This window comes from Sminthopsis crassicaudata, chromosome 4, assembly GCF_048593235.1.
Source record: "Sminthopsis crassicaudata isolate SCR6 chromosome 4, ASM4859323v1, whole genome shotgun sequence".
NCBI classification, from domain to species: Eukaryota; Metazoa; Chordata; class Mammalia; order Dasyuromorphia; family Dasyuridae; genus Sminthopsis; species Sminthopsis crassicaudata.
In genome coordinates, this window is record NC_133620.1 from 81,712,132 (window position 1) to 81,736,048 (window position 23,917).

Here is a 23,917-nt window from a genome sequence, read left to right on the forward strand (position 1 = left end):
CATCACTCTACTGACTCATTCAGAGCTTGAGCTTGATTCTCAAAAGGACTAAAGTAATCTTAGGCTACATTAATAAATGTATATTATCTATTTTAAAATAGAACATATTTGGAATATTGCATTTTGCTCCACTCTCTGCATTTTAAGGTGCATATGAAAAAATCACTAAGTACAGAAAGGAGAGCCATTAGAAAAGTGATGATTCTGAAAATCATATCATTTATAGGATAATTGGTTTCTACAAGGTGTGATTCAAGGTATGCAAGTACTGCAGTAAGGGAAATAAGGCCTAGGACAGGGTTGAAAGAAAAAGAATCCCCTCTCCCCATTCCCTGGAAATGATTTACTTATCCTGGGAAAAGTCATTGTAAATCTATACTGGTCAATGTTTTAAACAGAAGGTCATACACAGTGGCTTTCAATGCCTATCCTAAATTTAAAATTTTGTGGGTCTCAGACTTTTAGGTGAGAATAAGAAAATTCTATATATCTAATATAATAAAACAATAAAAATGTCTAAAAACTCACACATAAGATCCCTGAATAGTTAATTTTCTCTAATTAAAATACTTGAATTTTTAAAGGAAACTTTTAACTCCATCACTAATTGCTCATCTACCAATTAAATGGTGAATCCTAGAGAGCAATCAAGATTTTCTATCTTAGCTCTAATATCAATTAGATATTTCATCCCAACTCTAAAAATGATTAGAGAACATCCTGACAATTGATGGAGAAGTGTATATGCATATGTCTATTATAGGACAAAATGAGTACTGTTTAATATTATCACTATATTTGTAAAATGGCTTATGTTTATGAATTATGAACATTTTTTCATAATATCCAATTGATCCACCAAATTAAACTGGAAATTAAATTTAAACTTTTTTTTAATGATACTTTGGCCTACTTACTTCTGTAATTTGGACTTAAGTATTTAGTCTGGGCTCTCACTGTCAATGATTAAAAATAGATGCAGCCAGTTTTACAAAATTGATTTTAGAGTGTAATAGTATTTCATATGGTACATATTAAATTGAAAATATGAATTCAGTCATAGTAGCTGTTCTTTTTTTTCTATCCAGCAGTAAAAAATAGATTCTTTAAAAAATCTTGTCAGTTCACATAAGTACAATCAAATGACAACAACAAAGTATATTAGATCAAGAAAAAAATCAGGAAAATAATAATTACAATAACTAACATTTTACAGACTTTTAAGTTTTGCACTGTACTTCAAAAATATTTTCTCATTTGATTTTCATAACCTTGTGATATATGTACTATTGCTATTACTATTTTACAGATAAGGAAACTGAGGTAAACAGAGATTAAGAGATGTTTAAATGGATATGCTATCCAATCCACAGAAAGCATAACTAATAATTTCTTTCTTGTCTGCCTCTATGATATTATTTTTCTAGCCTAAAATGCCCTTTTCTTTTATCACTGTCCTCTGAAATGCAACCTAATTCTTAAGGCCTATCTAAAATATTATGTTCTTGAGAAAGTCTCCCCTTAATCAGAAGTTATATCTCTTTATTCATGTCATTAAATAACACTTCATACCATGTATCATCATGTACTCTTGGTCTTCCCCTTTATATTTACTATGTAAAGTATCCTAAGATGATAAGAGTTATTGATCTTTATAGTTCCTCTAAAGCCAAGATAGTAAAATCTCAATGAATTGCTAATGAACATATGTGTATGTTTATACCTTCCTACAAGACAAGTTATTACAGCACCATATTTTGTTGGTAAAACATTTTGGGGGTTTAAAACACTTATGTTCGTATATATTTGTTACATTTCGCACCCATTATAAATTTCAGAATTTTAAGAAGAATTTTAATGTTATAACATGCACAACAATAAATCAAATGGAATAATTTCAATAACTAATATATTCTGAACATTTGGACTACTTTGAAATTTTCCCTGTAAATTAAAATTATTATATTATGGTTTAAAAAGTAACATCATGTTGTTCCAAAACAGAAAAAAATTTCAACTATTAAAAAAAAATTTACAATATAACTCAGTGATTTTCAAAGACCAATATAGTCATTGAAGAATAAAATGTTAGAAGCAATATAAATGAGATTTATCATTTCTGATCTAAGTTTTTAAAGTATTTCAGGTAGGTTAAAGCAAATCATTTCCTCTTAAACTATTTCTTAGGATTTTTAAAGCAATTACATGTTCATATGGGAATGTTACTATTATTTTGATATCTCCTGGGCAAAATACCCTTCACAGTGGCATGATGCTGAAATAAATGAAAAATTGTTCATTATCTCATGAAAAATAGCATCTATATGAATGAAAACATTACTTCTGGTAACTTCGTTTTATTGTCTTCCAATTCTATTTATTGTATTGGATCTTTATATTATTTCCTTACTCTAAATTAGTTTCTTCACATGGGCACTGGAGTTTGAGATGAGATAGGATTGATTTTATCATATGAAATCTAATTGCCAATGGAAACTATTTAGGAATGAACATTATAGCCATAACAAGCCCACCATGGAAAAAGAGCTATATAATTTACACTCTTCCACTTCTAAATTAAGAATGCATATATAATGATTCTTTGTGACTTTAAAAATAGGAAATTTATGTCACTAAGCTGTCAAAATATAGCAAAATGATAAATGTATATTTTTCTCTTAAAAGTCTAAATTTATATAGAAAAAATTAGAAGAAATAAATGGTTATAAAGAAATTTCCTGGTTAGCAAAACTTTAAAATGGACAGAAAACTTATCTTTCCTCCAGGAACAAATCTTCATCTGTCAATATGCATATAGGAAACCTCTAAGCTTTAAAGACTTAAGAACCAAATAAAATATGCCAATATTACAGAATCCAGCTTGCCAAATGACTAGGGTTAATGATCACATCCTAAACATGCCAATCTTCCTTACTTAGTTACATTAAAAACAATCAAGTTTAGCCCTTTCTACTCATTATCTAAAATACTATAGACATTATTAACTTGCTTTTCAATAACTCTTCTGTAGTGGTTTACAAATACTTATGTGCATATAGCCCTAATCTCTGAATAGTTATCATTTGACCTAAGTGTTTACAGACAAACCTACAACCAAATTTATAATAAGTGGAAAGTTAAGCTTTTTTGTCAAATAATTTGGACTACGAGTTTGAATTGTTTCTTCAGGAGATTCATCACAGTCATGAAACAAAAATGTTCAGAACAAGATACATAACTCATCTTGAAATAAATTTTAAAACCACACAATAGTTTGCTCACATAGTTATTGCAAATATACAATTATTTAAATAAAAATTAACCACAGAATGAGGCCAAATAGAGGTTTCCTTAATTTTTTATTTCCTTTTGATTAACTCTTACAATAGGGTCATATATAACATTCCCAAATATAAGCCTTATAATCAGGAACTAAGTCTTATTCATTTTTGTATTCTTTACAATATTTTAAAGTGATACATTGATCCAAGTCAACAAATATTTATCAAATTCCCACTTTATTCAAAGTAGTTTATCTAGAATAGTGAATACAGAGGTGAAAAAGATAGTCTTTGACCTCGTCACTTATATTCTCTCATGAGTGTTATGGCAGTTGTATAAATAAGTAATTTAAGATAGTAAGAAGGCTAGAATTCTAGTTAAATATTCTTCAGTTAATTTATGATTTCATCAGTATACTCCCTCAAACAAAGTTGACAACAAAACAATCATCATCTTCTTTTAAGTCTTAACTATGTCAATTTCTAAATTCTCCAGGAATGGGGAGTGGGGGGTTATATAGGGATAGGTTTCATTTTTCTAAATTTCTTTATATTAGTAGATACTAATACATTTGTCACCATCTAAATGCCATTCGAAAATTTGTTAATCTTCACCTCTCATTACCTGACTGACTCACACGCTTATCTGTTATTCAATCTATTTGATATTTTGTGTGTCTTTTGGGAGGAGATTAGCAATCCATATTTCATAATCTATAACAATCTATTTATATTCAACACCTCTCCTTTGCATTTGGGTAACTCCTTTTTATAATTGTTCAAAGTTATTCACAGAAATACAGAATCATCAAAAGAATGATTTTGAAAACCTAATCTTTGCTTCATGGATAGCTTGAAATTTGTCAAAAATCGTATGCAAACACTTAAATTCATTCTTCTTCATTCTCTTCCTCTTATTCAATTCTGAACCAAGTTCATGGTTTCACTGCCATGTTTATCCAATATAGATAGATAGATAGATCAGCATTGTATACTATACCTATACATAGAATGGTACACTATACATGGAATTGCATTTCACATTCTAAACAGGAGTTCCCAAAGTGTGATTTGAATAACCCTTGGGATCTCCAAGACCTTTTTAAGGGAACTTTGAGGTCAAAACTATTTTTATAATGATATTACATGTTTCAATATTTAAAATGCAAGTACCAAAGACCAAGCAGGAATCTTGAATAATTTTGAAGAATTTTAAAAGGTCTTGAGATGAAAGAATTTGGAAAATGCTGGTGTAGATAGTAAACATCTATTTTTAAAATATATATTTTATTTTTAATTTATGGAATAAAATAATCATTTCCATAATCGAGTACAATAACAAAAATAATTACACATGAAACTGCAGATCTACAATGTACAAGTTACTATTTCTTTCAACCTGCCTTGCAATTCTTTACTATACATTATCATGTAAATTTTTTATTTTTCCTTATTTTTTCTTTCCTACCGCTTCCTCTATCTAAGAGGTGGCTACCATTAAATACTAACAGGCACTTATATATATATAAAACAAAAAATATAGAATATTAAAGTTATTCTACATACACTTCTATTTATTAATTCTTTCTCTGTATGTAGATAGTATCTTTTTTTCATATGTCCTTTATAATTAATTTGAGTATTTATAATAGTCAAAATATTCCCGCCAAGTCATTCCTAAAAATATATTTGTTCCTTTTTACAATGTTCTCTTGGATCTGCTCATTCCACCTTTCATCATTTTGTGCAAGTCTTTACATATTTTTCTAAGGTTATTGATCTCATCATTTCTTATAGCACAGCAGTATTCCAAGACAATCATATAACTTGTTCAGCTATTTCCCAATTGATTTATCATCTCTGTAATTTTCAATTCTTTGTCATCACAGAGGACTCCTATAAACATTTTAAAACATATAGGTTCTTTCCCTTTTCCCCTAATCATCTTTAGAAATAGATCTTATAGAAATATTGCTGGGTCAAAGGGATAAGTACCTTAATAGTTCTTTCGGCTGAATTCCAGATTGCCTTCCAAAATAGTTGGATCAGTTCACAATCAGTCTCATCTACAATTCAAATCTGTTTTGTTTTTTTTTTTTTTTTCCTGTATAGTTAGTTCATCCACACTACTTTAAGAAAATCAGAAACCTCACTGAATAGGTCTAGATCTATTCTAGAGGTTAACACAATGGACTCAATATAATTCACAAAAAAAGAACAATAGAAGTATATAAGGAATTCTCCTTTAACAGTGTGTCATCATAGATAATTGGACTCTGTCTTAAGAATTGTTGAGTTCAATCCTGCATAAGACACTTATTAGCTCTATGAGCATGGTTAATTCAACTCCCAAATTTTTACTTCTACTTATGTAAAATAGGGATGATATATAATACTAACCTCCATATCTGTGAGGCTCAAGTGAGGTAAAATAAATATGAAAAAGTAATGTATAAATATCAATTATTCCACTTGAGAAGCAATGTAGCCAATTGGATAGAGAACTGGCCTTGAAATTAGAAAATGAGTGTATGCCCTTCAGTTGGGGAATGGCTAAAGAAGTTATTGTATATGAATGTAATGGAATATTATTATTCTACAAGAAATGATGACTAGGATGATTTCAGAAAAGTCTGGAAAGACGTACATGAACTGATGCTGAGTGAAGTGAACAGAACCAAGAGAATATTGTGCACAACAACAAAATTATGTGATGATCTATTATGATGGACTTGGCTCTTTTCAACAATGAGGTGACTTAGAACAAATCCAATAGACTTGTGATGGAAAAAGCCATCCACATTCAGAGTGAGAACTATGAAGACTGAATATAGATCAAAGCATAGTTTTGTTGTTGTTTGGCAATTGTCAATGTTGTAAAATTACCCATGCATATTTCTGGTAAATACAAATTATTAAAATTAAAAAACACAAACAAACAAATGAAAATTATCTTTCCATTTATTCGAAAAAATAAAATACTACTTTAAAAGCTGGCCTGAAGACATGAAGAGTTGGGTCCAAATCCTGTCTCTGACACTATGACATTGTGGAAGTCATTTGACTTCTCAATGCTTTAGGAAACTCTTTAATTCCAAAAATTGCTAACCTGAAAGAATAGTTTCCTCTACACATATACTGAGGAATATACTACATTAATGAACAGATCTAGCCTTCTTCCTTCCTATATCACATATTTACTGATAGTGCCTTATGGCTCAGAATTCCTGATTCTGTTAGATGTCTAAGCTTATTTTCCTTTCCCTGGCTACCAATTATATGCACAAATAAATGCCTACTCCAAATCAGCTCCACCATGTTCCACTCTATCCTACACTTTCATTACAGCATCCACCTTCAAAATCTTAATTCTTTTAAAAATTATCTTTTATATTAGATCTATTCAATGCTTCCAGAAATTTCCTTTCACATATTTTACATTTCTATCCTATCTATTCTTTCTCTATCCCAACTTCCTCTGCAATAGCCCCAAAATTTCCTTCTTAAATGTAATGCTTCTTAAATGTCCCTTAAATTGTAGGGACAATCTTTCCTTATAGATGGATGTATTAAAGTCCCTTATCTACTTCTTTTTCTATTATCTTCTTGTATTCCTGATTTTATGAAGTGAAAAAGTTTTCTCAAAGTTGAAGGGGAAAAAATTCAGATGAAACTGTAACTAGATAGTAAAAGTACGATAAAGAATAGGCTTCTGATTTCTTTGGGGAAGGGAATTCCAGATGAAGAAATTCACTTTACCCATGCAGATCAACACCTTTTCAACTAGAGAATTTAGAGGTTCAGTAAGTTGTTCAGTCAAATATAACATATCAAAGACAAGACCTGAAACTAAGTATCCCTGATTTTGAGGACAACTTTCTCTACATTACATCACAATGCCTGCTGTGATACCAGGAGTAACAAAACAAAGTATAAAACATATACTTAGAACCTATAAGGTAATTTTGCTTGGTAAAACATAGCTTTTTGTTTACCTCCCCAATAATTACTAGTCCATATGCTTAAGAGCATGAACTCTAAAAATATTATTAATTCATGTTATTAAATTTCATGTCTGGATTGTGAAGGACATGAATAAGTTGTGAAGCACAATTCATAATTTTATGAAGTTGTCACTAAAATGTATTTTATTATGCCAGAAATTATCTTGAATCTACTGCAGAATTTCACAATTATAAGAAGCATTTTAAACTATTAATAATATGCTTTCTAAGTTAAGCAAAGGGAATAATTGTGATAACTTAGGTTCTCTAAGCATTATACCAATTTATTTTTAAAATTGTTTCTACTCATAAAGTGACTGAATTTTATTTGAGAAATGGTGAAATGACAATATAGATATTTCCATTATTCAATAATACCCCTTTAATGCTGGTTATATTTTAAGTTAATGATTTTTTTTTTACTGAACCTGTGATTGATTAATATAGGGACTTCCTTAATCAATGTAAATGTTCATATGCTCTAGAACTTAATTATATTCTGGGGATCAATAAGAGGGTAACACAGTACTTCCATCCCTCCCTCTCCCTCTCCTTCCATTTCTCTGTCTCTGTGTCTGTGTCTGTCTTTCTGTTTCCATCTGTCTCATTGTCTCCTCTGGCTCTGGCTCTGGCTCTGGTTCTGTCTCTGTCTCTGTCTCTCTGTTATTCTTCCTCTCTCCTTCCCTCTCTTTTTTCCCTCCCTACCTTTCTTCCTCCTTCCCTCTCTCTCTTTCTCCCTCCCTTTTCCCTTCTTTCTCTATATTCTCTGGAATTTAGCTTCCAACTTTATCATTCAATTAAAACTGCCCTCTTCAATTACCAATGATCCTTTACTTAACTCCCAAAGTCAATCCTTATTCTTCTTGACCTCCTGATGTAGTTGGTATTGTTGATCATATTTTTTCTCCTAAGTATCCATTCCTAATTAAATATTCATGACATTGCTTTCTCTTGATTCTGATATCTATCCTATCCCCTTTGCTTGTTTTTCATCAAAGTCATACAAATTAACTGTGGATATCTTCCAAGGTTTTGTCTTATGCGCTCCTCTTTTTTCACCTTATTCTATATCTTTTTATTCTAATATCAGAACTTCTATGGCTTCAATAGACATACACACACTTGCATACACATATATACAAACACATCTATATACACATATGGGAATATATATATAATTTATGTGTGAATACATATTAATGCATTTACATAATTCCCATATTGATATTTCCAGTTCCAGCCTCTCTCCTGAACTATGTTCTCATGTTACTGCCTGGACATCTTAAACTGGATGTCTCATAGGTCTTTCAAACTCAATGTATTCTACCATCCTACCTTGGCACCCTTAAATAATCATTACCACTTTTTGAAGAGCTTTTCCAAATTATATTAGTTGGCTAATGTCTTCTTTTCTCAGACCACCATCCATCTAACTATATCTATATCTCTTCCTATGTATTTCTTTATCTATTTATCCATATATGTGTGTATGGATACATACATACATATACACTCACATGTATCTTATATGTTCACAGCTTTACCTCATTTGGAATGTTACTTCTTTGAGGTCAAGGAATATTTTTATCTTTTTTCCCCCCAAAGTTCCATACAATGTGTGACATATACAAAATGTTCAATAATTTGCTAACTGATGTGTCATTCTTTATATTTCTGCAGGACTTGAATTAAAATCCCATTAAGTCCTGAGATCTACTACATTTAAAAATGTTTCTTTCATTATTATTCCTTATATAAGCTTATTTAGTTTCATCATTAGAGAGTATTTAATGAACTCTTTGAACTAAAGAGAATTTCCTTTTTAAAAAATAAAAATGGGATTATTAAACAGAGTACAACAATTAAAATGCCATTATTTTCCATAAAATGGATGTTAGCTGGTAATGGGGCTCTTGTGATGCTTTTTTCAGCTACTAATTCTCTTTTCTATAAAGGTTATGCATATTCACATGCCAAATAAAACGCAAAGTCCTTAAATTTATATAGTAACAAAATGAGCTGGGTTCTTCGATCAGCATATTTTAAATGATAATATCAAGGGCCCTCTTCTTTATTTAAGTCACTTCTATAACATAATCCATTTGTTACTGTGGGAAAATATAATAAAAACATAAAATTCTTTCAAAATCAAAGAGATTAAAAATAATGGTAATAAAATATTTCAAATTTAATATTTCATGCAGTGTTTATAATTACATTAACATTTCTGACTTATCTGTATTATCAGTTGTCATTATTTTAAATAGATATTAATCTAAAAATTCCCATTATTATCAAAATTATATGTGAACATTTGTTTACTACATAAAACATACCCATTGAATAAATGTACATTTACGTTGCAGTAAAAGATATTCCCCTTTGAAATTGTAAAGGTCTTAAGAATCCATTTTGTTAAGTTTGGTTAATGTTTATATGAAGAATTAAAATAAAGACCAATTGAGAACACTACAAATAGCACTTTTATAGGCCCTAGAGCATAATGGTTAGAAATGAAAAGTTAATATGCTCTCAATTTATGATTTTCATCAGCACTTAAGCTTACATTATGGCCAAATGTTTTGAGGAGCAAAGTTTTGCATGGTTAACAAAAACAAAACAAAACAAAAACAAAAACAAAAAGAATGGCATGCTTACACAATTTCATTCATTTATTTTGCTAAATTACAACTTCATTAAAACATAAAAATATGAGCTATCTCTTTATTAAAATGAGACCATGTGAATAGAGCAAGACTGGGTTAAATACAAACACAATTAGATAAACAAATTTTTTAACCTAAGCTATTATAATTAACCACTTAATATAATTCTGTTTCCTTACTTCCCTAGTCCTCCACCACACCCACATACACTTATGTTGATTAGAATGCTTCTTTTAATTCATTCTGAATTTTTTTCTTCAATCTGAATCCTTCAAGAGCTTGCTATAGTAACTGAATTTCTAGGAAGTCTCATGTCAGCAGTCTTTTCAATTGCTTTCCTCAAATGTCAGGGAATTCACCCAACACAGCCATAAATAATCTGTTCACTCTCTGCTTCAGCTAGTGGCATTTAGAAAGGTATCTGTAACTGTCCTACCTACTATGCCTGATGTCAGTGTGAATCCTTATGACTCTTGTTATGAATCAGAAGGGAGAAAGTTTCCGAACACAATATAATGTAAGTTTCATGAAAGCAAAGACAAAATCCTCAATGCCTTTTACTCAGTAGTTACTTAATAAATGGTGATTCATTTAAGGATACAAAGACAAAAATAAAACAATCCTTGCCCTAGAGGAGCTTATATGTTATCAGAAGGAAACAACATGCACACAGAAAAATAAATAGAAAACAATGTCAGTATCTCAATAATGGGGGAAGAATGCTATTTGAGAGGCAGTATGAAATAGTGGACAGAGAGCCATGGCTAAAGATAGGAATAACTGGGTTTTAAGTCTAACCTTTGTTACATATTGACTTTGGGACCCCTAATAACAGTGCTCAAAATAATTCTCTAAAACTATGAATTATAGGAAAGGTGTCAATAGGCATTTGTTAGATGGTTTCCTCATGTGTAAGCTACCTAAAACAATGAAATTACAGGTCCAGCTACTATCTCTAAATTTCAGTAACAAAAAAAAAAAAAAAAAAAAAAGAAGAAGAAGAAGAAGAAGAAAAGCACAGAAAAAAAAACAAATTATAAGTGTTGTATCTGAGCTAAGCCTTGAAGGAAGCTAATGATTCTATGGGGTGAAAAAGATGCTCACAGAAGACAACTAAAACTATCTAGACAAAGACACAGGATAGAAGATCTTGTTGCACATATCTAAAATAATATTACTAGGTATAGGATGTGAAGGGAAATGATACTAAAGGGGAAAAACTATTAAGAGACATGGGAAATGGTCTGTAAAAGGCTATAAATGCCAGGTGGTAAATATTGTATTTTATCCTGAGGGTAATAGGAAATAATTGAAAGATTTTGAGCAGGGTAATAAGTAAAGTCAGATCTTTGACTGAGGAAGATTATTTTGCCAACTATATAGAAAATGGAATTAAGTGCAAAAGACCAATTAGGAGATTATCATAATACAGCAGTTAAAGTATCTGAAGAGCCTACACTCCTGCTGAAACTGTTTAAGTGGAGAAAAGGGGAAGAAATGCAAAAGATGTTGAAGAGATGCTCTCTCTTTCTGGCAAAAAGTCTTCTGGTAAAGGTCTATTTTTTACCTACAGCACAAACATGAATCAAGGTGGGTGGGGAAAAGGGATTCCTCATGGTCAGCAATGATGAACTACTTACTGGAAGCATCTTGGCAGCAAAAGATAATTGTCACTTTCATTTGAGTCAGTCAAGTCAAAGAAAGAAGCTTTTACATTGTACTTAATTCTAACATAAGTACAATTATGTGCTAGTGCTATACTTTTCATTTGGTTTTATCTATATAATTGATCCATGATATTTAAGTCATGGAATATTAAATCAGAAAGGGATCTTTGATGCCTTTTGGTCCAAGTTCTTCCTTAGATAAAGAAATGGAGGCTCACATAGTAAGTAATACAAATGGGTCTAGAATTTAATATGAAGCTAGATCAGTGCTTTTTTTCCAGAGCACTTTTATCTACCAAAGGAAAACACATTTGCTTAAAATGTCAGGATCAGGAAAGAGGTTTTTAAACTGCAAAAAGGAGTTGAGGGGTAAAGGTAGGAAACTTTCTACCTTCACTATTAGGGAATAGCAAGTATATCATAAGCAGAATAGGGAAGGGAAAATCAACATCAGTAAATGTACCAAAAAAGGAAATATTCATAGTATTCAATCTCTGATCTCTAAGCATAAATTCACAGAGTATCTGCAGTAATTAAAGGAACTAATGCAAGGAGATAAATTAAGACTTAAAATATTCTCAAAACAAAATGTCCACTTAAAATAGAAATATTTTAGATATTATAATTAAGATGGAATTAATTTAATTCCCCCTACATATATTTAGAAGAAAAGAAAAAGAAATAAGAAAAGAGATTTGTATCAACTTTTATTCCTATGAATTGCTTTCAGTCTTAATATTACCACACACAATTAATTCATTCATAAAAAGCACATTTAATAGCAATTTAATGTTTATAAAGTCTTTCCTCAAGACAACCCTGGAAAATAAACACTGCAATTATAATCACTTCCATTTTATAGATGAGGAAACTGAGAGTCACAGAAATAGAAAGATTTTCTCAGAACTCCAGAACTGGGAAGAGGCAAGAATCAAGACTTGATTCTCAAGTTTATGATCCTGTTTCCACTCCATACCACTGATTTAATGAAAAGACAGTCACAAAAAGTAAAAGTCATAAATAGAATCCCTCCTCCTCCCAACCCCTCCCAAATTAGCAATAATATAGAACAATACAACTGTACTCAAATTTAATCACTAATGAACTTATAACATTACTGGGACCAAATCAAGTAAAAGTAGCAGAAATATAGCACAGATAACTATGCAATGTCTGGCAAACCACAAATATTGAATCAGATCTATATGTTATGTTTGATTTTATGTCATTCATAATTATGTATTCACATACAATTATATTGCATTTATAATAGATGTATTATTTTTGTGGTTTGACAGGCAGCACATATATAAACACACAACATATGACCTTTAAAATGAGACCCATAGCTCAAAATTGCAACTGTGAGTTAATAGTTAACAGTGATCAGGTTTAATTTTGTGAGTATATACCAAATCATTCTTTTTGGCCTACACCCTCACTTGGAATTTCACCTTGGTCCATCAGAATTTGTTTCTTTTTGTCTCCATCCAAAGTTTCCCTCACTAGAATGTTTTTTCTAGCCTTTTCTACCCTTATGGAAAAGGGAGAATGGCTCCCAACTCTTCCATATAACTCAGATTATTTATTGTTGTTCAGTCATTCAGTTGCATCTCACTCTTTGGGAAGCTGTGGACCACAGCATACCAATAGAAGTCAAAGGGTTTTCTTCACAAGAAATCTGGAGAGGTTTGTCATTTCCTATTCCAGTAGATTAAAACAAACACAGGTTAAGTGACTTGCCCATAGTCACTTAGCTAGTTGGCAAATGTCTGAAGTCAGGTTTGAGCCATGTTTTACTGACTTCAAGGCTTTTGATCCATCTATTGAGCCATCTAGTTGTCTAAAAACTCAGAAAAAATAATAAATCAAATAGAAAAAAAACTTTATACACAACAAAAATTGAAAAACCTGCATTTCAATAAACTCAAAAAAATCTCTTTAATTACATTTACAACTACCTACATATCAGGAACTGTGATAAGACATAAGTAATATAAAGATTAAAAACTAAATAGTTCCTGCTTTCACAGAGTTTATATTGTCTTACTTCCCTAGTGGGCCTCTCATTTAACAGTAATATATACAATCCTTCAGACTTATAATATTAAGTGATATTCTGTTGGGGTAATTTTGAAAATAATCATGGTCAGGAGTGGTCTATCCCTTTCCCTCTAGGGAGTCCTACTTGAAAGAATCCATAAAATTCCCTACTTACGTTGCAACCTGGTGAATGAAGATACATTTAAAAGGGAAGGGAGTTAAACTCTAGAGTATCAATTCCCCTTTCTGTAGACATATTTAGTCCACAAACAAAACATAAAGGTCAGGTGTCATGTCATGGCTTTGTATTTCTTCTTTGTCTTTACTTGATCTCAGAACTACTTCATTTGGACCAGGATTTGAACATTGTTCAAGAACTCCTTCTCTATGTCTCATTGATTATGAAAAGTATTATTCTTTAAACTTGTTAATCTTGGCATCGCTCTTAGATATTTGTTATGTATTTATACTATTATTTAGACACTACTAAATTGCATTCATTGTGACATTTAAAGTTTGATGGTCCATTCAAAGATCAGTAATCTTCAATTATCAGGATCAGAACATTTATCAAATGGAGGTAGAAAGGACGCAATCATATACATTTCCATATTTTTAAAACAAATATCATTAGAATATCTGTTTTAAATTTGAATATGGAAATAAAAGGAAGGTTATACAAGTGTCCTAAAAGTCTTTGGTACACCCTGTATATTTACCTCTTCAAGTTGGTCATCTTTTACAGGAATAATTGTTTTGATTTAATATCTCCATGGCTCCACTTAGTAAATCATCTGGAAAAATGGTAAAAAGCATATAAAATGTTTTAAATTTGAAGAAATATAAATGAAGAGTTATTGATTTTCTGGATTGTTCATCCAGAAAATATATTAGGATCTTCCAAAAACTGCTGGCAAATCAACAGGAATGCAAATGTTTCTGTCTGAATTTATGAATTAATACTGTGCCACAGTACTTACATCTGGGGTTTCTTGAGAATGTTAATTTTGTTTTTCTCTTATCCACTAAACTCTGAATTTAATGGGTCCACATGAAAATGAATTTAAAAGCAATTCCGTTCCAGATCTTTAAAGTAATATTAGAGTTAATTCTCCTCTTTTCTGTTCCACATAACGAGAAAAAGGTTTATGGATAATATAAAACAAAAGACAATTCAACCATCATTTTTTTGCATTAAATGTATCAGTTATTTTAGAAGGTCCACTCTCTTAATCATACTTATTTAAACTAATATCTAAATTAGTTCTTTTTCCTTAATCACTCACAGTCTAGAAAGTGGAAAGAGGTGGCATGCAGGCATATTGAACATAATGGACAGTCAGGAAATGAAGATAATTAAAATATGATGCAGAAATAAGTTATTAAAGAGTTGAATATATTTTAAAGTATATTTAAATAACTATATCAACTGAATTAATGCAGGAAACAAATCAAAGTGAATGGTTAGATTAGAAGTGCTCAAAAGGTTTTCTAAAGGTCTCTTTTCAAGAGGTCCACAAGGTTAAAAATATTTTCATCATACTATTAAAATATTTTAACTTCTAAAATGGTAAATATTGACAAATGTAACACACTTAACAATTGGAGTTTCTTTCTTTTTTTTTTTTAATTATAACTTGCTTTGCTATTACTTAACCACTGCTACCCATGGATCTCTCTCTTATTTTCTCCTCCATTTCATTCTTTCTTTATTCCACTTTCATTAATTTAAAACACTCTTTTATACCCCACCTTATCCTATGCCACCCTTTCCCCCTTTATCCCTTTCCTATTAATCTACACAGCTTATTCCACTGCCATAATTCTACTCATCCTTCAATACTTATTCTTTATCCTTTGCCCATTAATTTACACATCTTGTTCCACTGCTATAAATCTACACATTTATACCCCACTTTATCCTGTTCCCTCCACTCTTATTTTTTTTATAGATTTTAGAAGAGGTATGGCTCTATGTATGTATATATATATGTATTTTTGTAGTATTAACCCATTCTTTATGTGAGCAGGTTTTCATTCCTCCCCCCTCTAATGCCTATGTGTCTATTCCTTCTCTATTTTTCATTGATTTTAATATAACACAATTACCTTTTCCTAGGGATTTTTGGTTTTTAGAGTCAAATCATATTCAACTCTGTCCCAATCCTTCTTTGATCTATCCAATTATTGATGTCAATATTAAACATCTGGTATATATTTCTATGCAAAAAATACATAATTTGTCCATGTTGAGCCACTTGAAATTAATTTTTTATTTAGATTCTTATAGGTAAATTTTTTTTATTAATTTAAGGTTCAGTTAAGACAAAGTCCTGAAAATCTACAATTTTGTTAAAAGTCCTTTTTTTTTATTCAATATTATAGTTAATTTTGTTGGACAAGATATTTTTGTCTACAGGCTTAGTTCTTTTGATTACTGGTATGGTATTCAGGACTTGTGGTCTTTAATTGTAAATACAGATAAATCTTGTACAATTCTAATTGTAGCTCCAGCATATTTAAATTTTTTGTTTGCTTATTTTTTGCAAAATTTTATCTTTGATCTGGGGGTTTTGAATTTTGGCAATAATATTCATATGTGTTTTCCACACAGGATCTCTTTGAGGTGGTGATAAATGGAATTCTTTTCTATTTGTACTCTATTGTGTTTTATCACTCCAGAACAATTTTCTTAAATTATTTCTTGTACTATTAAGTCAAGGTTCTTTTTTTGGTCATAGCTTTCATGTAGCCTTATTATTCTTATATTTTCTCTTCTTGATCTCTTCTCCAGATCTGCTGTTTTCCTTATAAGATGCTTCACATTCTGTTCTTTTTTTTCATTCTTTATATTTTGCTATTTCTTGGTCTCTTATAGTTTCACTGGCTTTCATTGACTAATTCTAATTCTCAAAGAATGATTTTCTTTTATTTTTAAACTCTAGCTATCCTTTCCTAGTTGGTTAATTTTTTTTCCCATAATCTTATTTTTCTTTGATGGTTCTTTTTAAAAAGTTTTTCTTCAATCATTCTCATTTTATTTTTGAAGTATTTTTTTAATTCTTCTATAAATCTTTCTTGGCAGAGATTGATTTAATATTACTGTTTGGTGCAAAAGAGGCATTTTTTTTTTACTTCAGTGTCCCTCTTCTGAAGATGAACTTAAGTCTTCCCTATTGCCAAAGTAAGTCACTATGGTTGAGTTCTTTCTTCTTTGCTTCCTCATTATTTTTTTAAATAAGAACTATTTAGTGTAAGTATCTCTTATCCTGGGTTTGGGGAGATGGTACCTTTAGTTTCCCTTCAGCTTTCCCCTTTGACCTAGAACCCTGTACCAAAAGCTTCACCCTCCTACAAGTACCCACAGCCAGCAGCATCCTGAACCATCATGTTTGCAACTCACTACACTCACTGCATATAATACTTTCTTCTTGCCCAGGGTTCCATCTTTGTAGCACAGCTGAGAATACCATTCCCAATCAGCCAAGGTTCTTTCAGTCTTCTATGACTTAAATCCCTGACTCCCTAGGCTGTCCAAGAGTCCTGTGGTTCAGACTGGGGTCCCCTTGGACCCCAGTTAGTCCCAGGACTCCCTGATGGCTGTTTCTGTAGAGCAATCTTAGAGGTATTTACATGTTTCTAATTTTATAAATAAAATTGTGATTATAAATGGCATGGGCTTTTACTAATAGAAATAAAATAGATGTACAACTCTTTATCTTGTAATATATCTAATTGAATATACTTGTGTAATCAATTATTTATAAAGATTATATCACCTTTTAGAATAATGAAGATAAAAGATTCCAAAATGATGTGATCACCTTTAAAGTACATTGAATCAATTGAAACGATTATTTTCCTTATTTACTCTTTTCCTGTGTAGTCAGATATTTATTTTATCTTAAATCCATTTCTCCTACTGCTTTTGCTAAAAAGGATTAAGCAAAGATCCGATTTATTTTTAATGCATATTTAAATAAAGTTTCTAATGGTAAAACTATGAAAAGGAGTTCATTGTTAAACATATTAATTAGGTTGGTATTCAACTTTCCCAAATAAGATTCAATGCAACAAAATAAATTTTAAGAGAGCTTAAAGAAACCCTAGAATCAGAATAAAAAGATGCTTTTTTATATTAATATTTAAGTATTTTTAAATTGGGATATATGCAATGAAATAAATCTATTCTTCCCCTTTTATTTTTCTGCCCTGCTTCCTTTCTCTCTTCTTTCTAAATGCTAAAGGCCACAAATAAAATTAGAAATCTCCTCCTGAGAATTTATTTGCAATTCTCTGTATGCCGTCACTAAGTTACAATGGCTTAAAGCTAAGTATAAAAGTGACATTGCTTGGGTAGTGTCTATGCCTTTATAAAGTGAAAAAAATAGTTACCCTTCCAGATTTTCCAATAGTCTTTACTAATTAGAAAAACAAAAATAAGTACCTGGTTATCTTTCACCTTTTTTTCAATCTTATGATAAGTGTAGATACAAGTAAAATAGAAGCATAAAAATGAGTAATATTATCCCTCTTTATGTTAAATAAAAATTAAAATAAGCACAAAAGATACATCTTTAAAATTATAGGCAAAATAAATTAGAATCAAAAAGACTATTGAAATGACAAACGAAACTAAAAGTTGGTTCTTTTAATAATAGTAAAATTGATCAATTTTCAAGTAACCTGATTTTTAAAAGTAGCTAGAAAATCAAATAAAAAAATTTTTTTAATGATCAAGGTAAAATCACAACAAAACTAGATAAAATAACAGGTATTATCATAATTTACTATCCACTATTATTTGGTAGAAAAACTGAGAACACAAAAGAAAAAAAAAGGAATACTTTCAAAAACATAAAATTTTCACAAGAGATCTTTTTTAAATTAATTTTATTAATTTTATAATTATACATTTTTGACAGTATATATGTATGAGTAATTTTTTATAAATTATCCCTTGTATTAATTTTTCCAGATTTTCCCCTCCCTCCCTCTACTCCCTTCAGGCAATCTCATACATTTTACATGTGTTACAGTATAACCTAGATATAATATATGTGTGTAAATCCAATTCACAAGAAGAGATCTTAATCTAATTTTAGGAAAAAGAGCAAGTTCAAAAGCAACTTCCAAGGGATGACAGTGGAGGAATCTCTTGGTCTTCATAATTTTATTGAAAAACTATTCAACAGTTAAAGAACAATTAATATCTGCCCTGTACAAATTTTTATCAAAAGTTAAAATATAAAGTTTCTTCTAAAATACTTTTGTGAAACAAATATTGTCTTACTATCAAAATCATGGATGCATAAAGGAAAGAGAACAAGACAGCAATATGATACAACCCTTTTTTCCTCCCTGAGGCAATTAGGGTTAAGTGACTTGCCCAGGATCACACAGATAGGAAATGTTAAGTATCTGAGACCAGATTTGAACTCAGGTCCTCAACTCTTAACAATAATTATTTCCAAAAGAGTACAATTATTAAAAAAAAAAGTAATTATTCATTATTATCAAGTTAGATTTATACCATGAATTCTAGGATGGTTCAACATTAGAACAAACATCAACACAATCATGTTAAAATAAAAACAGCCAATACTACATGATAATATCAATAGAAGAAAAATAACCTTTGAGAAAGTACAACAATATTTATGATAAAAACCCTAAAGAATTTGTAAGAGTAGGGAAATCTTTACGAAAAATAAATCCTATCTACCACAAGTAGCAAGCTTCAAATACAACAGATGTGATAACTGGCATTTATATAATGTTTTTGTTTTTTATAAGCTGGCCAAGTGTTTTACATATATTTTTTTTTTCTCACTAGAAATTTTTCCAACAAACACAGGAGTAAACTAAGGCTGTCTCTTATTTGAAAATGTTTTAGTAATTCTAGAAAGAAAATTAAGAAGTATAGAAAGGGATGGAGGAGACAAGATTAACCTTACTTCATCATTACATAATGGTTTATTTAAAAATTCTGAGAGAATAAGTAAAATGAAAATTATTGAGACAACAAAGTTTTAGACTACAAAACAAATGAGCAGCATTTTATGTAATTATATAATTTTAAAAATTCAAGAGGAATTGATAGAAAAGGAAATCAGTTTAATAATTAAAAAAATAACAAAATAGTTTGTAGTCAGTCTGTGAAAGCATATTTCTCTATATATTTATTTTTATATATTTATATATATATATATATATAAATATATAAAAATAAATATATATATATATATATATATTTCTAAAAGTGCCATATAGCACTGAGAAAAATATTTTAGTGGTTCTATTGACACTATAGATCTTTTAATTCTAAATTGTCTATCAATTTCTTTAATTTTATATTTTGCTTTTTTAATATTCCTAGTAAAACAGTCCAACTCTGAGAGAGGAACATGTTTCCTATTACTTCTGTGCCTTGTTGCAATTCAGCTAATATTTCCTTTGTAGATTTAGATACTATGCCATTTGGAGCATGTGTGCTTGCTTTTCATTTAGTTTTGTTGTCTATGTTTTTTTAAGCATGGTGTCACTTCCCTATTCATCTGTATTTATACTTTCAACTTTGTTTTTACTTTACTGAAATTATTAAAATATCTGTGTCCCTGAATTTATTTGATGCCCAGTAAATTGTTTAAAATTTTTTAATTCTATGTTGTTGCTTTCTAGGTGTGTTTTTTACATATAAACAACATAAAATTGGGGTATTTATAAGCAACATAGGGTAGGTTTTTTTTTCCCCAATGTGTCATTCTTTTTTCACTTTATTGCTTTGTTTAATGCAATAAATAAATGTTTCACATTTAAAGCTATGTAATAAGTTAAAAGTATATTTCCTCCCTTTCTATCTTTAGTATTTTCTTTCTCTAAATTAGGATTTTTTATTCTTCTTAAGTCAATGCTTTGTTTCTACAATTAATTTTGCTTTATCCACCCTATACCCATGGGTTCTCTTCTTTCTACTCTTATCTGGAAGTCTCTGTTTTGTGAACACTTTCCTTAGTTTTGGAGTTTTATGTAAATTATTGATTTTCTCATTCTTATTTAGCTATATAGTTCAACCCCTTAATTTTGCCTTTTCTTCTCTCTCTCTCAGTTAAGTGGTAATCTAAACCACCTGCCTTCCTGTGTGGCACATTCTACTTTTTACTTTGTAACATTTAACATAATATCTAGCAATTGTATTAGCTTAATACATGCTTGTTAACTTTATGTTTTTCATCTCTTTTATGCCTTTTAAAAATGATTCATTTGTCTTGATTCCTTCAATAATTGTGTTTCCTCTCCTATTTCCTACTATACCTTTGCTAACACTGCTCTATCTAGTTAGTATGTAGTCCTGTCATACTTTAAATTTTGTCTAATTAAATCCTATCTATACGTCAAGACTTGTTTTCAATGTCATCTTCAAGATTTTCCCTGATGTTCTCACCTAGAATTTGTCTTTCTTTCCTCTGAACTTTTCAATACAATTTTGTTTGTATCTTTTGATAGCATTTATGGCAGAATATTTTGTAGATCAATGTACTTGCTTTGCCTCCTCCATTAAATCATCCCATAATCATAGCATTCCAGAACTGAAAGGGACTTCAGAGGCCACTTAGTCCAATTCAGAGGTAAAAATGAATTCCAGCTACCAAGTAACACCTGAAAAGTAGCTATCTAGCTTCTTTCTGCAGACTTTGAATGAGGGGGTAACCTAGTGTTCCTAAGGCAGCCCATTCCAATTTTGGACAGCTCCAATTGCTAGTCAGTCTAATTGTTATAATTTCTTATGAGCAATAACCTGGCATATTTTGCTAGTACACTCCTATAGTGCATACATGACAAGTACTAAAAAAAAATTCTAAAGGAATAAATGAATACTCTTTTTGTAAAGTGTTATTAAAAATGTAGGAAACCATCTGTTTCTATGCATTACCACTTCTGCTGTTAAAGCAGAGCTGACCAGTCTACTTAGAAACAAACAAATGGTCAGCCCAAGCTGTGAGCCACAAAAAAACAGCTTGGGAACTATAAGAGGAAGGTTATTGAATTTAATCAACTGATGGATTATTTTGAAAACATCAAGCCAAATTCAGTGAAACAACCAGACACTAATTACTTTCTCTTTTGAAAATAACTGGCCATATGACAGAACATAGGGCTTATTTGCTTTTTCAACCAGTTTCTTTGACAACTATCATTTTGTGTCAATTCATCGTTTTTAACTGAGTTGACTCTGATATGACCAATCAGTTGAACCAAAAGTATATTACATCAGAAGAGGAAAGCCAGTTGCCTCTAATTACCATCTTTGTGGAAAAAAAAAAGAAACATAGAAAAAAAGAATCATTGATATGGCACCTAGTGGGTACCAAATACTGTGCTAAGTGCTTTTTAGAAATATAATCTCATTTGATCTTCACAATAACCCTGATATATAAGCACCATTATTTTCCCCATTTATAATAGAGGAAACTGAGAAAAATATAGGTTAAATGATTTGTCCAGGGTCACACAACTAAGTATCTGAGGTTGGTTTCCAACTCAGGTATTCATGACTCCTGATCCAGTGCATGTAACTTTATTCCTAGCATAATTTTTGGCATTAATTTTGAGAATGAGACTGTCCATCTATATTCTCACAGGTTCATAAATTTCCATCTGTCTTAATGTGCTAATAGAAAGGAATAAATATGCATTGCATCAGATTTAGTTCTGCATAACTAAAGCCTTATTGAGATAATGAATAATAAAATGTTCATGTCATTAACAATAAAATATAGAAAATAAGAAATATAATCATATTTTATTGGAAAACATTTTAAACATAGCATTTAAAATCTATAAGCCACTTAGCCAAGTCAAAAAATTTTTCACAAAAGAAAAATTAATTAAATAGTCCTTAATAACACTTATTGTGGCAATTGAAACAACATAGTGTGCCAATGAGAGAAGACAGGAACCTGGGTTCTAGTTTTTGCTCTGACACTAGTTAACATTTTATTACTGTGAATAAATCACTTTAACCTCAATTATTTCAACTATAAAAACTCTTTCTAGTCTAACTTTTTTATGTTGAAGCCACTTGTCTTGTGACATTTCCCCCAAAAAAATCCAGTGTTAGAAGTCAAGAAGGTTGTAAAAGATCATTTTTATAGTTTACTAAATTACCAATCACATACTAATATAATAATAAACTTCATCAATAACAAGTGTTATTTGGATTTCTGAAATTGTAAGAATTTTTAAAAGTATACAAAGGCAGATAATTCAAACACATTCAAATCTTAAAGCCTTTTAAAAATTCTCCATTAATAAAAACATAGAACTTAAAAGTAGTTACATCACTCACACACGCACACACACATACACACACACATAAACAACAATGAATTGTGAAAATCCAATTTATTATGAGGGAAATCCTTCTTGGCTCAGTGTCCAAAGATAATTTGTTTGGAGCTGCCTCCCATGGAGAAATTGTCTTATTGAAATCACCAGGGAGATCCACAGAACAGATGAAGAAGCTCTGGGCATGTTACATTAATGCTGATATGAATAGAAAATTAAAATTGAACTTTATTTTCAACCAAATAAATGTAAAATAAGTCCAAATTTGGAACTTGTGTATTCTATGTGAATATGTTGAAATAGTATTTTTGTAAAAATTATATTAAGGATCAATCATTTCATTTGGTAAGTAAAAAACTATTCATTTCAATTTCTTCTATCTTCTGTCCCCAAACAGCTAATAATACCCCACCCCAAAATACTTTGCATATAACATTTAATTTCCATGTAAATGTTGTATTATCACTAATAGAATATAAAATTTATGAGAGCAGGGCATGTTGTCATTTTGTCTTTCAAATGACATTCAGCAATATGCCTAGCATGTAGTAGTAGACACTTAATAAAAGCTTATTGAGTTAAATGAATAGACTCTGAAAAATAGGATCCTCTAAAAATGACAAATTATATATTGAAACTCCTTAAAATCTGTCTGATAATGGATCATCATGAAGAAATGTGAGCATGATGAAAAGCAGCTATCTGACAAGAATCTGACCTCATGTGCAATATGTGATATTGCTCTGTTTTATATTGGAAGCACCTATTAAATTATATTCACTTAACCCCTCAAATTCATTTGGGCAGAAGACAAATTCTAAAACCAAAGGAGCAGCTGTACAACCTCAGGACTTGTACTGAATTTTCTAGCAAGCTAATAATTGCATGAGTGAGTCAAAAGAGAAGAC

The 23,917-nt window shown here is 30.3% G+C and overlaps 1 protein-coding gene across 5 annotated transcripts in view; it reads right to left on the reverse strand.

Annotated features, from left to right (window-relative positions):
• Positions 1–23,917, reverse strand: part of BRINP3 (BMP/retinoic acid inducible neural specific 3) — a 510,141-nt gene that overhangs the window by 372,247 nt on the left and 113,977 nt on the right. The window contains exon 2 of one of the 5 annotated variants that reach the window (XM_074308615.1): positions 14,381–14,455. The exons of the other annotated variants lie outside the window; for them this stretch is intronic. Within the exon in view, the coding sequence (XP_074164716.1) occupies positions 14,381–14,397 (17 nt within the window). The 5' untranslated portion in view covers positions 14,398–14,455. The remainder of the gene's footprint in view (positions 1–14,380; positions 14,456–23,917) is intronic. 5 annotated transcript variants of the gene reach the window in all.